Source organism: Solanum verrucosum, unplaced genomic scaffold, assembly GCF_900185275.1.
Source record: "Solanum verrucosum unplaced genomic scaffold, falcon-dt-bn FXZP01000072.1, whole genome shotgun sequence".
Lineage (NCBI taxonomy): Eukaryota > Viridiplantae > Streptophyta > Magnoliopsida > Solanales > Solanaceae > Solanum > Solanum verrucosum.
Window position 1 is genome coordinate 458,181 of NW_026020208.1, and position 18,401 is coordinate 476,581.

At 29.2% G+C, this 18,401-nt stretch overlaps 1 protein-coding gene across 1 annotated transcript; it reads right to left on the reverse strand.

The window, feature by feature from the left end:
- Window positions 1-327: 327 nt before the first annotated feature.
- Window positions 328-1,546, reverse strand: LOC125830230 (WEB family protein At2g17940-like). The gene is made up of 2 exons (XM_049509437.1): window positions 1,370-1,546; window positions 328-897 (listed from the first exon to the last, which is right to left on the reverse strand). The coding sequence occupies exons 1-2, from the start codon at window positions 1,508-1,510 to the stop codon at window positions 382-384; spliced, it is 657 nt and encodes a 218-aa protein (XP_049365394.1). The 5' UTR covers window positions 1,511-1,546; the 3' UTR covers window positions 328-381.
- Window positions 1,547-18,401: the final 16,855 nt, after the last annotated feature.

The window sequence follows — 18,401 nt, forward strand, 5'->3', positions numbered from 1 at the left end:
TTGCACTTGGTATGTTGTTGTTGTATACATATTCAATGTGTACAATTATGCATATTTAAAGAATATTGAACTAATTTACAGGCACTCTTTGTCTAGATTATAAAACAAATGAACCAACACATTCCCTAATAAACAGAAAACTTAGTAACAACCAATTATTCAATGGTAAAAATCTTTTCTTGAGACCTCTACCATTATCCTTATTCTAAATTCAAACTTAACATCGCTTTTGTGGTTATTTTTTTTTGGTTTCCCGCCTGGTATCTGTAATTGGGATCGGTGACTATATTTGGATTTTTTATGGGAAGTCCCACAATGGGGGTAAAATTATCCTTAACAAAGATGACTCCATATCCAGAGCTCGAACCGTTTGTATGAATATTAGTGTTCTTGATTTCCCTTCTTCTTGGAAAACAATCCACTAATCAAAGGGATTAAAGGCCTCATTTTCCTTTTCATTTTCTTCTTAAGTTGTGAAGGACTAGTCTCCATTTCTTTATTTACATGATCTTTGCTGACAATGATCCTTGTGAGTAAAGGTGTACTAGCAAATTTAACAGACCTCTTTGTCTTGAACTCTATCTCATTGTCATCTTCCTCTTGAAACTGTGTTCTGGCTTCAACTTTGGATGACGGATTCTCGATGAATTTGAGCTCTTCATCAATCTCAGGATTATCCAGCGCTAACGGTACTTTCTGCTTCAGTTCTCTTGTCTTCAATTGCTGTATCTCTCTTTTTGTTAGTTCTAGCTCTTCTTTTAAAGATTGAAGGCAATGCGCCATGAATGTTCCTTCTTCTTTACTTTTCTGGAGGTTTTGCTTTGTTTCTTCAAGCTCTACTGTTACTGGTGATTCAACTTTAGACTGGTTCTGTTCACCACTTGCCTTGCTCTGCACCTGAGATAGTTGAAATAATTAAGCTTCATGCACATACATTAGAGTTGAGGGCTTAAGTAGTTGTGTTTAGAGTGACAAAACTAGTCGATGAAAATAACGCCCCGTTTATCTATTAGCTTAGTTTATTTTGATCTGTCCAATTCAACCCAGAGGGTTGGTTTATGGCTTGTTCGCCCATTTCAGCCTAAGTAATGACCTGTCCATTTATTAACACAACTTATTTTGATCCGTCTAAATTCAGCTTTTTGACACTTTTAGTTGTTTCCTAAACTTATATTTCTCTCTTGTTTTCAATTTCATTAGCATTGTTGTTTTCATCTATGTTGCCTTGTGTAGTTTCTTTCATACAATAACTACGTCCCCAATCATTAGCAAGTTGGGGTCGACTATATGATTTTTTGCTTGACTGCATCGACTCTTACATGGTTAATTCAAAATGAAGTGTTAAAGTCAAAAGGAGAAGAAAAAGAACCTCTTTGAGTTGCTTGGCATAAATTTCTCCTGCCAAAAATTTCTCTCCAAATAACATGACTGCCTCCTTCACTGACCCGAATGGCTGCCTCGTATCGATCTCTACACGTCCCCGCACCACCAGTCCTCCTCCTCTTTCCATTTCTTACTCAGTCAGAACTCAATATGCAGGAAAAAAGATGATGAAATCTGGTGTTTGTCATTTGATGGTCTGAGTTTTGAATATATATAGACATGAAGAACTAAGAAAAAAAGTGACCATATTGTTTGTTACAAAATTGGTAGTATTATTACACTTTTAGTTATTACCTAATTAGAAGGTTAAAAAAATCATTTAAGATAGTATGGGTGGAGAGTTTCATATCTTGGCTTTCACTTCACTAGAATTATATCATATGTTTGTTAATTGATGTTGATATTGGTTTCTTTGTTAGTTGCCCCATCACATTCCAAATGCCTACTAATTAAACAATACTTTATTTTACAAAAACAAAAAATCTATTATCTATTTAGAAAATAGATTTTTCGCGGCTTAATTATATACGTCAGTTGCGTATGTTCTCAAACGTCTTTAAGTTAATACTATAAAATATCTATTAGTCTAGATTGGAACAAGGTTGAGGTTTTACGGCTTATTGGGGCTAATGTGTACAGTGTATAATTAAAAAAATGTGATATATTTTTAAGTTGTTAACTTATCTACATAATTAACACTTGAGAATAAACATAAAGTTTTCTTAAAATTTGACTTGAAAATATCTAATAAAAACATTATTATTTTTGTGTTCAAATATTTAATTAGAATAAGTTATAATTTGAAGATCAAAATGAAATTTAAGAGATTGTCGAGGTATTAAGAACCTATTTTCTATTGGCATGGGGCAATGAAAGTTGTGGTTCATAATAACCCAAAGCCCAAAGTGGGAAGCAAAAAAAACAGAAGTTGATGAGAAGGTGACCACACTGTATTACCCCCTTTTTGGGTGTTTTAAGGAAGGAAAATATTTTTTACGAAAAGTATTTTTTTAAAAAATATAAAATGTCAATTGTGGAATATTTTTTTCTACTTTTACTAGAGAATTTAATTTTTCTTAAAAAGTTATTTTTCAAAAAATATAATTGATGAAAAAAAAAACGAACACATGCTTCTTATACTCCCTCCGTTTACGTTTACTTGTCACAGTTTGATTTGGCATATCCATTAAGAAAATAATTGTTGATATATGTATTTTACCAAACTATCCCCTATTAAAGGTCTTGGAAAATAAGTATTTAATGATGAGGGTAAAATATTGAAAAAATTTATTTTAGGAAAAAATGACAAAGTAAAAGTGAAAGTATTAATGAACTAAAAATAAAGTAGGAGACTTCTATTTCAAGAGTTGACCCCATATTCTATATTAAAAGCTAGTGGGGAGTACTTACTATGAATTATTGCTACTAGACAAAGAATTGGTTAGTCCATCATAATTTTTAGATTATGATATTATTGAGACGAATTTAAAATATAAATTTAAAATATTTAATTTTTGAGGTTCTTAAATGAAAAATTAATTTATCGCACTTCTAAAATAAATGGATTTGGATATAATATTCATTGAAGTTTTAGTGGATTTTCATACATCTAACCCTTCTAGAAAAGTAAGACATTCCACATAGTTTGATCAATTCAAGGTGGAAAATGGGGTTGCTCCCTCGATAGAATAAAGTTGAGCCAAAAGATTTCGATTTAAGATAAATTCATGAGGGAGTGGTAGGTCTTTAGGATGTACTCCAGTCTTTAGAAATTGATTAATCGGTAAAAATAAATGTACTTGATGTTCCGTCCAGGAGAGACTGAAGTGTTAGTAGCCCTGCCAAAAAATGATTCTGATAGTGAAAGAAAACTCATATACACACCACTAATATGCTTAGTGCCGTAGTTATATTAAGTTCGAATAAACTCATTGTTATGTTGCATCCGCCACCATATGAACTCATCAATACTTGATATTTACACCAAATTATTTCAATCATTAGTAAGTAGTAATAAATGGAAGTAGTAAGTAGTAATAAATGGAAGGAAAAAACATATAAATCAACCATATATAGTTCAAAGGTAAAATAGTATACCAAAGACATAATTCCAACTTTTTCTTTAAGAAAAAAAATATTATCTTGTGTTTGCACATGGATAAAAACAAAAAATTAAAAAAGTGAACTAGATGGAAAAAAGAAATGGATGAATATTTTATTTTTATCTTTTGTTTTTATAAATAAAAGCATTGAAATATATGTGTTTTGCACTTCTTCTTTTTTTCCCATGTGAGTCACAAATGTTTTCCATAATTAATCCATTTTTTAATATTTGTTTTTCTAAAGTCATGGTTGATAGTCTTAACTCTCAACTTTAGGGTGTGTTTGACATAGACAAAAAATATTTTTTATGAAGAATGTTTCTGATTTTTTTTTAAAAAATAAGTAATTTTTATAAGAATGACAGTTTTTTATATTACCTTTTGAATATATCATAAATTTAATATTTTAAAAAATGCAATAATTAGGGTAAATTAGAAATTAAGTGAAAAATTATTTCTTAAATTTTTAAACTAGACAAATAAAAATAAACATTTGTTTTAGTATAGTAGATAAGTAATCGTGAACAGAGGAATAATTGGTGTATCTTTGGATTTAGAAAAATTCATTAATTTTGATCGTTAAAAAATTGCCATAAAATTATTTACTTTGGACTGGAAAACTCCCTAATTACCCAAACATTCCTATTTACTGATTCTCCCTATTGTTTGAAATAATAACATTTTATCTCACTATTTAATAATTTCATAGTAGAAATTTCAAGTCAGATACACCTAGATACATGTTTTTTGCTACCAGATACACTGAACTAGGGAGAGAGACAAGTGAGAACACGAGGGAGGCAAGTGAGATTATCTCACAAACGAATCACACTAGATACAACTTAGATACATGTATCTTATGTGATTCGCATGTATCTGGGATACCAAGTACGCAAGCGAGATGGGAAAGAGGCAAGCGAGATTTTGTCTATGTATCCCAGATACACGCGAATTCACTTGGATACAGTATATCTACAACAAATTACACCTAATTTTTACTTCATTTATCTGAGATACATGTATCTAAACGTAGCTGAACATAGCTGGAAGTATCTGAACATATCAAAATCAGATAAGACTTATAACATTACAAACCAGCGTGTATCTAAGTAATTTGCTCCGAATTTCTCTAAGTTGAACATTTGTCTCTTTTAAAACACCGACATTAACACTATAGCACCACAAATCCACAGACAATCAATTTTTGGTCCACCTGTAATAGTGCACGTTTTTTTAAAAAATTAATAAATTCTAGCAGCTATTTTATGTTCATATTTGAAAAACATTATTTTTATTTTCACAAAAATAAAAGTAAATTGTAGAGTATTAATCACCTAAAATAAAATGATGAAAAGTCACACGTTTTACTGTTCTCTTTAATTTTGATGTGTGAAAAGAAAGCTCATGGGGAGATTTATAAATATATATATATATATATATATATATATATATATATATATATATATATATATATATATATTCAACATGTTTCATAAAAAAATAATTATTTAATCAAGGGAAAAAGGACAAATATACCCCCGAACTATTGTAAAAGGTATGCAGATACCTTCTGTCATATTTTTGGAACATTGGTGCTCATGCCGTCTAAAAACTAGAGCATATATACCCTTTATACTAACGGACATATACACGTGTCATAATCTTATCCACAAATTTGACATTTATTAAATATCAGATCAACGGATAAGATTGGGCCACGTGTCCCTATTTAGTCTTCAGTTAGAGTGAAGTGTATATATACTCTAGTTTTTGGATGGTAGGGGCACCAATGTCCCAAAAGTATGACAGAGGGTATCTGCATACCATTTACGATAGTTTGGAGGTATATTTATCATTTTTCCCTTTAATTAAACCCCAAAATAATAAATAAAAATATATAGTTTCATAAAAAAAAAGTCTCATTTGTTTACGAGTGTGTATCATACTATAAGAGGCTCTTTCATCAAGCTTTACCTAAATAATTACAATAAGCATTATGAGTTTCTCCATAATGGCACATGAATCACTTGTTAGACTTTTCTTCTAATATAAAATAAAACGTTAAAGTCGACTTTATATTGATGATTCAAACTTGAGACTTTTGATTAAAACTAAAAAAAATATACTTATTATTTTATCACAATCTATGTTAATAGATCATCACACACTTAAATATACAATCTAAGCAGACATAAGTCATTATTACGTTCGATTCTTACTACTACTCATTTCGAGAAAAAAACTTTATGCGTGTAATCATAAAAAAGAATGAGACGCACCCACACATGAAGAATTTATGTAGTCTAAGTCTACAATTTGTATTTTAATTCAAAGTGGTATTTGGTAAACCTTAGATTTTGAATTTTATAAATATATAGTTAAATAATCATAAGATTAAGAATATTCTGGTACTAGTGCTTTTCTCTGACATTTTTTAGCTTTTAATTTAAAGTAAGTTTGTGAAGTTTTTAAGAAAAAGTTCGCATAATGTGAATGCTTTTTGTGCTAAGTACTTAAGTAAGATCCTATTAGTCAAGAAGATACTAACTATAATGAAAAATAGTGAGGTGAAGTGAATTAAACAATTCATTTTAATTAATATTGATCTAAAATTGAGAAATTAAACTCGTTTAATTTAAAAATAGCGAGATGTTACATGTAGCTTTATCTCATAGAATTATAGAAAAATGACAAAAACAACACATTATATTTAGGATAGAATCAAAATAATCCCTTAAATATATTCTTAAAAAGTTTTGATTATCTAATTAAGTATGTCAAAATTGAGTCCTTTTGATTTCCATCAAATATTTAACAAAGTCTGATTATTCAATCTTAACAAAAATTATGAAAGAAAAAATTTGACAAGAAATTCCAGATTTAAAAGTTCCAAAAACTACCCAAAATACAAGAAATACAATAGCAAATATTACACATCCAAATATGAGTTCATTTTAAATCCTATTTTTTTCATCATTCCCCTAAAATAAAAATAAAAATAAGAAATATTTTCTCAAAAAATATTTAAAAGATTAAAACTTCTCAGGAATATATTTAAGTGATTACTTTGAACCTTCCAGACATGAAAGATCATTTTTACTGTCATTTTATCTAGAGTGGTCATCTAATTATATGAATTAAGAAGAAAAAAGAGATATACTCCACTAGGTTGCAATTTTCAACGTATAGGAAGATGACTTGGACTTGCAAAACAGATATAGAAATTTGAACTTGTCAAAAAGACCAGGTCAATACCATGTGGCAAGGACAAGGATTGGACATCAATTACTTCATACTCCCTCCGTCAATTTTTATTTGTCATGTTATGTTTTTCGAAAATTAATTTGACTAATTTTCAAAGTTAAATTAGATTACGCTAATTCGATATTTTAAACAAAAAAATTAGATATTCAAAAACTATGCGAAAAGTGCTATAAATTGTAATTTTTTACATATCAATATGATGAAAAAATACATCGTAAAATGTTAGTCAAAGTTTTATAGTTTGACTCTAAAAAAGAAAACTATGACAATTAAAAGTGGACGGAGATAGTACTATGTAATTATTTTTCTGTCTCAAAATATTTGTCACTTTAAAAAAAAAAAGTAAATTAGATTCATTTTTAAAGTCAAATTTAGATTAATTTCATATTTTAAAATTAAAATTTAGATATTTAAATATAATATGAAAATATTATGATTTATATTCTTCATATATTAATGATAAAAAAAAATATATATAGCTTAAATTATTGGTCAACGTTCATAAATTTGAGCTCTCAAAAAATAAAATATGAAAAATATTTTAGAACGAAGAAAGTATAACTAGAAAACAAGGTATAGTTGAGATTCTTTTGGGAGGTATATTATTATTGGATATATTTCTCATTAGTGACTAGAATGTGAATACTTGTGTGTGATCAACAAGAATAGTGATAGAGTGATAATTATGTCTTCATTTTTAATCAAAGGTCTCAGGTTTGAGTCCTTCTGAATATAGAGTTTCCTTTGTTTGGAAGCATTTTATCTCTCAATGTGAAATTTTTTGACCCAGATTCGGATATTGTTAGACTCTAATATGAATACTGAACACTGAATAAAAAAAATTACGTGAGATGGGGTGGTTTTTATTGGGGGGGGGGGGGGGGGAGCACGACAAATATTAGTTGGAGTCTTGGACTTGTCACTTTAATTAATAGTGTTTGTATTTGAATAAGGCTAAAACCACTGGACTAGTGCTACTATCTTTTTACCAAACTTAAAAAAATGTTTTTTAAAAAGAAATATTATGCTCAATTTGCATAGATTAATTTATTTGTGTCAGTCTAAATTCATAGGACATATTTATTTTTGTCTATTTTAAAAGAAATATATTTTATTTTTAAAAAAATAAGTTTAAACTTTCACTATTTTTTTCTTAAAATTTATGTCTAATTAATCACAGTTATATAAATTGAAACGTAAAAAATATTAAAGTATGTGAGTCATTGCATAATAATTTAGATTAACGTGCTTTAGGGTCAAACTTATCGCTTCTACACACTTTAGAATTATTTTCAATAATTTTGTGTATTAAAGTTTAAGAACATGTTAGAATTATATGAATAACACCATATAAAAGCTTAAATGTTACTAATTTAGACAGTCTATATTTTGTATTTATCTTTTTTTGCTTGAACTTTTTTCAATATTCTTTTTGTCTACCAAAATATTATCGTGTTTTGTAAAGTACTACAAATATCAATTCTGCTTGGAAATCCCACCTGGAGCATGAACAATTTATCTTGGGGATCCAACATCGCGGTCTAATTCTGCTACCATGTTAAATGAATTTTGCGTCTAACTTTATCTCAAGAGTTAATTTAAAAGGTAAGAATTATCTAAGCCATATAAAGCGTCTAAGAAATTTGTTCATCTCCTATGTGAGATTTCATCATTACCATCTTAATTACGTCATACCCTATAAAAACTTACTTAAGTTATTTATTTATTATTATTTTCGTTTCAATTCATTTGACCTATTTTGAGTTGTCATTGGAGTTTAAGAAGAAAAAAATTGCATCTTGTGCTCTTAAATTAAAGATATGTTAAATATACTAAATTATTCTTTAATTTTATAGTTTTAAACATATTTTGAAGAAAATTAGAATTAAAAAATTACTAAAACAAAAAAATATATTTTTTAAACGAACTGTAAAAAAAAAAGTAAATCAACCAAATTAAAACCAGGGATTATATAAAAAGTTGAATATGGACTAAGACTCTATAATTGATTTATATATAACCTATGATGACTTCACATCTAAAGTTTGAACATCTTGTTTCCAATCACAAGGGGTTTGTTTGTATTATATAAAATAATTAGTTGACAAAATAATATTTTAATTATAAGGCACCAGCTGTACAATTTTAAATAGCACATTGTAAATCCCTCTTCCTTTTTTTCTTTAAAATAAAATTTTCTAATGTAACACCATTGACTACATCCAAAAATCCCAACCAAAACAATTATTTTAAAATTTGTATAGGAGATTCATAGAAAGAACTATGTTCTTAACTTATATGACTGTCAACACATACTCAAAAAAAATATTATTTTGAGGTGGGGTTTAGGTGGTGTGTGAGAGTGCATCTTCCAACTACATACAATCAGAGACGGAGTCAGAATTTCAGGTCTATGGATTCTAAATTTTATAAAGAACAACGATTTTAAAAATTATAAAACGCAAATTTTATTAATGAGATGCTAATCGTGTTTGAAAGTATTACCTTAGATATTGTTATTGTAAAAACTTGATTTAATAATATAAAGATATGAGTAATTTATTTTAAAGTTCTAAAATATTATTTTAAAAAATGAATAATTTTTTAAATATAAATTTTGAACATTATTACTATAATATTCAATATTTTTCTAAGTGAGATTAAAATTATTAGATTCACCATTAATATTTTGGCACCTAAAGCATGTAGTGTACTAGTTTCAATACGACCTTGAACCACTATTGCCTTCAAAAGTTAAAATTTCGAAAAGCAAACAACAACTATTTAACATAATCAATTATCAATATGTGGATAACCCTAGAATCAAATATTAAAAGTTAATTTTTGAATAGATAATCAAACAATGTAAAAGAAAACAAATAAGAAAAAAAATTGAAAAGGAAGAGGCGAGAGTACCTAGTACATACCGGAGATGGTAGCAATCAGATTAACAATAGAAGTTAGAACCCTAACTTTTGAAAATAAATTTGGATCAAAGTTTTTGAGTGTTTGAGTAGAAACCAATGGTTAGATGTTGTTTTAGAGTAGGACACAAACACTATTTTTCTGTTTATTTTCATTTACCAATTTTCTGTTTTTTAAAAATAAATAAATAAATAAATATGTAAACCTATGTTATTATCTTTAGGTTAGAAATTAATTCCAAAAACACTTTTTTAATTTACCAATTTTCTGTTTTTTAAAAATTTCTTATATAAACCTACGTATGTTAGAAATTAATTCCAAAAATATGGTGCTCAATGGGTTCAAACCCACGACGTGCGGACCGAGGGATTTCACTGGGTGCACTAAGATCACTGGGCTACTCGCCTCACTATGCTTGTGGGTTCGCAGTAAATTTATATGTACTTTATATTTGATATTTTAATACGAATATAGGATCTATGGAAAAGTCAGTGAGTTCGTCCGAACCCCCTTCTGATACCGTAGATCCGCCCCTGGATACAATAATATACTACTCCATAATGTGATTTTCCTAAAACACTTTTTTTTTCGTTTTCCACTCGATCATATTGGAGTCTCGACTAAATTCAGAACACACTCTATAGGACTCATTCGAGGGTGGCACTCCCAACAGATTTTTCACCATATCCAGGTGTTTGCAACAAATTTTAAACATATGGAAAATAAATCAACCATAAATAAAATATGAAGAAACAAGAATATTTTGTTGATAAATCAATGCGGGTACAATTTTGTTCTTCCATTGATTCTTCTCTCATAAGATATTTATTCATGATTCGAGGGTCGTTAGTGGCGTATATCCCAAACTTGGATGATTTGGACTTGATTTCTATAATTCGAGAACAGTTAGTGGTGCATTTCTCGAACTATTATGATTTGGACTTGATTTTCATAACTCGAGGGTCGTTAGTAGCGTATTTCTCAAATAGATGATTTGGATTTGATCTCTTTATGAATATTCCATGAATTTGTGGTGAAATTTTTGAGATTTTAATCTCTTTATGAATATTTCATGAATTTGTGATGGAATATTTGAGACCTCTTGTTAAGGGTGAAACAGTTCCACTATTGCACCACAACCCATGTCGATCCTAAAACACTTTATTATACACTCAAAAATTTCTATAATAATAATAATAATACTCATTTAGAAATTTTTGATAGATATAGGGATTGATTATTACACACATATAACAATATTTGACATTTAAATAGATAATTATTTTTTTACATAAAACCTATTGTTTTAAATATTACAAAAAAAATAACAAAATTATTTAAATTTTTAAATCTCAAAGATATGTAGACTTCACTAATGTAACTAACAATTAAAGAAGATTAATACAATTTCAAATATTTTGGGGATCCTCTAAGCTCGAAGAAGTTGTCAGTAAGTCAGTCAACCTTTAATAGAGATTTAAGCTCTAAGACATATTTGATAATAAAGATTACAGCTATTAAAAAATTAATACAATTTCAATAATTTCATAATTAAATGTTAGAGAGATTTAATCTCTAAGACATATTTTATAAACTACCTAAAAATTAATTTTATTGGAAACTTGATGGAATAGTAGCTTGTTTTGTAGATTTCAATTCTTGTAATGAAAGAAATATATCATGCATAGTGTATTAAAATATATATCAAAATATTTTATCAAACTCTCTAAAAATGTTATTGATAATCTTATAATTTCTAAAGATGATTAACTTTTATATTTTATATGACCAAAAAAAAGATATTTGTTGTAGGAGTTCGAAAGGAGGGCGTGGGGGAGGGGGTTGTAATTTTCCAAATAGCACTTTGTTAAAAATTAACGTTATTGTTGTCAATGGCGAAGCCAGATTTTCAACTAAGGAGTGTCAATATATATATATATAAAAATTGTTAGCTATGCAGTGTAATTTTCCGACGAAGGGGTGTTGGTCAACACCCCTCAAATGTGGCTCCGCCACTGTTTGTCATGGGTAATGATTTTTCTAGAGAGCTAAAGTATGATATAATTTTCCGACGAAGGGGTGTTGGTCAACACCCCTCAAATGTGCCTCCACCACTGTTTGTTATGGGTAATGATTTTTATAGAGAGCTAAAGTATGATATAAAAAAATTAATTTTGCGAAAATCGTGATTGTTATAATAAAGTATTGTTACATAAGAATGATGTTATAAAGAGGTCAACATAGATATAAATTTCTATTTAAATATAGATATAGAATTTATGTGTGTTGCAGAATATAAACCTGTCAAATATGTTTAGTTCAATCATAACATATTGTCCTCTTACTATTAAACCAACATATTAAAATCAAAATCAATGACATTGCTAAAACGGTCAAGGGGTTCATTTGAATCTTCGGATATTATAGTGTGAAAATAAGCTAAAATTGACATTTTCCGTTATGATTGATGTTTGGATTTTTGTTTACATAAGAAACGATTCTAGTACTGGAGTAATTAATGATGTTTAAAATTTATCTCAAATCTTTTTAGAAATCTCTTATATAAATTTTCAGCTCTGTCGTTAAACAATACACAATAATTTAATTTTCATCTTTTATTTTAATTATGAATAATGTGATATAATTATTTAATTAAATATGAACTTAACATCAACTTATTATTACGATTTAATAAAACGGTCGGCTGCATATTAATAGTTGGTGGATAAAACACAGGCCTTATATTTTATCTAAATTTCATAATGGGTATGTATTATTTTATGAAATAGATGTTGGTTGTCAATAGTGTATGGATGTTGGAGATCAGTGAGCTCGTAATGGAGAGACACACTAAATTGAGACTTTTAAACCTATAAATATGAGGCTAGGTCCCTTCTCTTAACTTAATCTAAAAAGTTTCTACATATGGTGTCACCCGTCATAAGCTAAAAGGGAGAAATATTCAACTTAGTTCGTTTTCTGTTACAGGTTGCTATGATGGATAAATGTACAAACCTTTTTCTACATTTATTTCATTATATTATAGATGTTCATGGTCTATGTGATTATTCTAGTTGTATTTCTCGATCAATCTAACACTTGGTATCAGAGCATATTGCAATAGATTTATGACCCTATTCATAAATAGATTGAAGTACTAATTAACTGCAAATTTGATAGCAGTTGATTTAGAAGCATAAACCCTAATATAAAGTTCTTGTGTCATGATTGTTAGGTTCTAATTTCAATTTGTAGTTTACTGGCATCTTAATTTATTCATGTATAGGATTCTAGATTTATATAATATTCTCTGAAACCAAGTGTTAGATTAATTGAAAAACACAATAACAATAATTGTATAGATCGAGAACCCCTAAAATATAGTGAAATACGTATATAAAGATACACACAATGTGTATTAATATTGTTGAGTTAATTCTTCCTTCTATAAATGAGTTAATTCTACCTTTATATTAATTAAGTATAATGCAAATGATACAAAATCAATTACGTTACAAAGGAGATGAACATACATATCTGTTCCAAAAAAAATTTAAAAAAGATTTTATGTAAATGTAATGTAATGGCTTTTTAATATCATTTACATTCACAATCTGTTTCTCAAAATTAACTTGCTTCTTTGCAACTCATCCCCTTACAAATCCTATATAAGAAGTGTCTTTGGTGAACATAAGAAAAAACACCAAAAAGAAAAGAAAGGGATAAGGGTCTGAAAAATATCCAACTTTGATCGAATTTGATGTTGCAATACTAAACTTTCATGAGGACCTATTACTTCTTTAGACTATTTAATAGTGTATTTTTTATCCCCCTGAACTATTTAATAGTGTATTTTAAAGGTATATATGTGCCCACATGGACACATTACTCTTTATAATTTTGCATTATTTTTTATATCAACGTGGGCAAATATATATGTTTAAAATACAGTATTAAATAGTCTAGGGAAGTAATAAGTCCTCATAAAAGTTTAGTATCACAACAACAAATTCGACCAAAGTTGAGGTATTTTTTAGACCCTTATCCCAAAAAGAAAACATCTTCCTCCTTTCTTCTTCTTAAAATATTTTTAACAAGTGATTTTGGACAATCTCCAAACTTTCAATCACGAGTGCACGTGTTTGAAAATAACTGTGAAATCTTGAGGAGTGATCGACTACAACGATTTGCGTCGGAGTTGAACATAAATCGCTTTCAAGATAATGGCTTACCACAATATAGTATTTGCGATAAGTTATTTTCTATTTTATAACTCGTGTCCAGTATCAATATTGTAATATTTTCCCCTACAAATATTGTTGTTTTATGATGTGATCAACAAAAAGTTAAATATAATGCCATTAGTGAAGAATATTAATTATCTGCATCAAATAGTTACACCTAACTAAATCATTAATATTAAAAATATTAAATTAAAATACAAATGTATATTAGTTATTCATGATGTTAAATTAAATATATATATATATATATTATTTTATTTTTTTATTTTTATTTTATTTTTTATATATATATTCATTGGTTTAATATAAACACCCGATACATATAAATTTTATTATCATTAGTTGTTGAGATTTTTCAGACTAATCATATACATATACTATCCAATATCATTTGAAGCAACATATATTTAGGATGAGAGTATTGGATAGGAGAGTCTTGAGAATGAATAGGCGCATTGTTTTAAAAAATGAATCTTCAAATGCACGAATTCAATTTTTTTTGAATTATAATGCATATATCAAACACCAAATAATCTTTTTTATTAAAGTTAAGGGTTTCAATTTTATTTATATAGTCAAATTACAATGTAATAAATAGATCCTATATATATATATATATATATAATACGATTAATCCCATCATGCTCAAGCTATTATTATAAAAATTGTGTGAGGAAAGAAAATTCTTAAATTAACGGTGAGGTCTTAATGTATACTATGTGTCAAAAAATAACACTACAAAAAAATCCTAAATTGCCAACAGATTTTACTAACGAATTAAGTTAGTTAGTATTCTACTAACAAATTACCAACATATTTCTAACTGAATTATATTTTAAAACTTAACAACGAAATTCTAACAGATTACCAACCAAAATCTTACTAACTAAGTATTTTAGTTGGTAAATACGGCGGGAAAAAATGGCGCCAAATTTAGCAACATTTTATCAATGGATTACCAACTGAAATATTACTAACGCACACCTTTTGTTGGTAATATTACCAACGAAGTATATATCGGTTGGTAAATATGACAAAAAAATGTTTATATAATTTATTAACATATTACCAATGAATTACTAACCAAACATTTACCAACGGCAAGATTGTGTTACTAAATTTACCAACCAAATATAAATGTGTTGGTAAATTAGTAACGAAATGTAATTTGTTGGTAAACTTGCCAATCAATATCCAATTAGTTGAAAATTTTGCCGACGAATAAAGATTGTAGTTAGTAAATTACTAACATCATTAAAACAGTTGGTAATATACCAATCGATCATTAATCCATTGGTAAAATTTACCAACATATTAATTATTAGTTGGTAATATTACATATGAATGTTTAGTTGAATAGTAACTTTTACCAACTGTGATAAAATTTATTGGTAAATTATTAATTCCTAACTTATATTTGAATAGTTGGTAAATTTATCAATTGAAGTTAAACATTTTGGTAAACCAGCGTCTAGTGTTGAGGCTTTCTTGTTCAGTTTGTGTTGTTAGGAGTTTTAACTTTTAAATTTTAGCCAAAACTTGACTTTGGTCGATATTTTTGGTAAACGTGCTCAGATTAGAACTCTGTCAGTGTCATTAGATTCGAAAGGTCATTTTTTATCTAACAGGAAGGTTGGTTCAAGTTTTGAGGCTTCCGTTTTTTGTTTGTGCCATTAGGTGTTTAAATCTTATGTTTTGGCCAAAATTTGACTTTGATCAATATTTTTGTGAACGTGCTCAAATGAGAATTCCGTTAGCCTAATTAACTCCAAAGGTCATTTTTTTATCTAATAGGATGGTTGGTTCGGATTTTGAGGCTTTCATTTTTAATGTGTGTCATTAGGTGTTTTAACTTATAAATTTTGGCCAAAATTTAACTTCGGTCAATTTATTTGATAAACGTGCTCAGATGAGAATTTCGTCAGTGCAGTTAGATGCGGAAGGTCATTTTTTATGTAATAAGATTGAGGGTTCGGGTTTTGAGGCTTTCTGTCACACCCCAAATCCGGATGTGATGGCACGTGTCCATTTTTCACCGGACACGTCAGCCTAACCCAACCACAACGATAGAGAAGTAGAAATACGAGAATAAAAGATAATAAATAAGCGGAAGACTTTAATTAACACTCAACACTACCCAGAATTTGGTTGTCACATGTACAAACCTCTAAATACAGAATTCGAATAAAAATATACAAGTCTCAGAGTATAGTTCTCGAATAGAACAAAACTGAAAGTAAAGATAACTTAAGGGCACGTCTGGATTGAACCGCTACCTCTCGAGTATGTCCCGAAGCTCAATCTGCTAAAGAAAATACTAAGCCAAATCTGAGAGAGCTGTCAACCTACACAATTGTGTAGAAGCAAGGGTGAGTACCGAAAACCACAGGTACTCGCAAGTAACTCTAAACTAAGCAAAACTAGCATCTACAAACAACTCCTTTCAATCCCAACCGAACCACCGAAACTTCAATCTAGCAGCAAACCAACCAACCTATACTAAACAGATCATATTCAACAGCCAGAACCAACAGTATATCCTCATCAACCTCACATCAACAAATAAGAGCAAGTATATCAAATTCCACATAAGAAGGGTAAACCGATACAATCCACACATCACAGACAAAGATAAGGCAAATGCGATGCAAAATGCAATAATGATGTCATGTAGTCGTGATGCATGTCTGTCCTACGATACACATCTGTTGACGTAATCAGTCCGCGCTGAATACTCAAATCAGAACCCATGGGGGCCACACATGGACTATGTATCACCGCCGGAACCAGATCCCATCGGCATTCAAATCGCTAGCCGGAGCAAGTCCATCTCATATATCTCTAGCCGGAGCTAGTCTCAACTGTGTCTCATATCCATCCATCCTCATATCAATGTCTCAAAACTCATGCAACAGATAGTTCACACATGGGATGAATAATGAATATGCACATGTCATCAATTACAATCATATCACGATCACATCATAGTATTACACATCATCTGTCTCAATCACAACCATATCACGGCCACATCATAGTATTACACATCACCTGTCTCAATCACAACCATATCACGATCACATCATAGCATTACACATCACCTGTCTCAATCACAATGTCTGTATCAATCATAGCCTACTCATGCTCTTCTATCCCCTCAATATCAGTTATCACATGACTTATTCAACAATTTCAAGTCACATATAACACATTTAGCTCGTTTTATTCCCCATCTTTCATTTACAACAATTTCAATCAACAAATAAAACCCATCCTCAATCCCCATTACTCCCAACACAATTAGGAAAGTAGTCATGCGTAGTCTAAGAGTTTTACAAAGTTTGGAAGCCACTTGCCTTAAAACGAACTCCAAAAGTTATTTGACTTGAGCCTTTCCTTTTCGAGTATAATCGGGATCATGATAATCTATTCAAACAATTATTCACAATCACAATTCGAGTCCAATGACAGCAAAATCAAGAAATTTAGGGAAAAAGGGCAAACGGTCCAAAAGTCTCATACCAAAAAATGATACCCAAATCTGGAAATTTTCGGTGTATAATGATCCTTAAAGTATTTGGAAGCTAATGGTGAAAGCCAATTTGAAAATGGAGTTGAAATCAATTCACAAACTCAATTTGAAGGAAAATCCACGTTCTTGAAGAAGCCTAAAATATTCGGATCCGAAACCCCGACTCGAAAATGAAATATCTCTTGAAAAACATCTTACCCATGCTTAGATAAGTTCAAATATGAAATTTCATCAGAAATGGAGTTAAGATCGACCTTGAAATTCTCAATTTATCAAACTTTAACTTTATCGGGAAAGTCCAAATTGTACGCGGTTAATATGATGAAAATAATCGATGAATCAATAATTTTATGTTAAAATCAGTTTACCCATAACATAAGGATCGTAAATATACCTTTTTCATCAAAAAGGGAGTCCAAATCGATAAAACCCCAATTTTTCCCAAGAGGTTTACAGATAGGAAAAAAAAACAGATAAAGAAATTATGAGAAAATGTCGAATTGAAGATTGAATACTAACCCTCATATTAGTTCAAGAAGAAACCCGTAAGAATCACTCCATTCCGATCTCTAAAACTCCCGATATGCTCAAAATACCAAATGAACACACTCTGAGATTTTTATAACAGTACATGACTGTTATGCACTAGAAAAACAGCAGTTAATCTTTCACTAAAAAGACCGTAATTTCCTCATACGATAGTGAAATGACCCGATTCTTTTTTGTAAATGTCTTAAATAATGATACGGACATGCTCGTTCAATCGGAGCTCAATTTCATGCTCGTTTTCCCAGTTAAATATCATTTCTACTCGCTAAACAATAATTTCTTATTTGCGATAAAAGTCCAATCTCGGGTTAGCGAAAATGCACCAAAATTTGTAGATAAGTCCTATATTTCATGCTCAAAATTTCAGAACCTTCGGAAATTTTTTTTGACCTTTAAAACTAA

Bases quoted from the DNA above. Each gene is read 5' to 3' on its own strand.
- LOC125830230 (XM_049509437.1), bottom strand. From the start codon at position 1,510: ATGGAAAGAGGAGGAGGACTGGTGGTGCGGGGACGTGTAGAGATCGAT. The intron at 898-1,369 runs GTTCTTTTTCTT...CAACTATCTCAG, and splicing joins ATGCCAAGCAACTCAAAGAG to GTGCAGAGCAAGGCAAGTGG.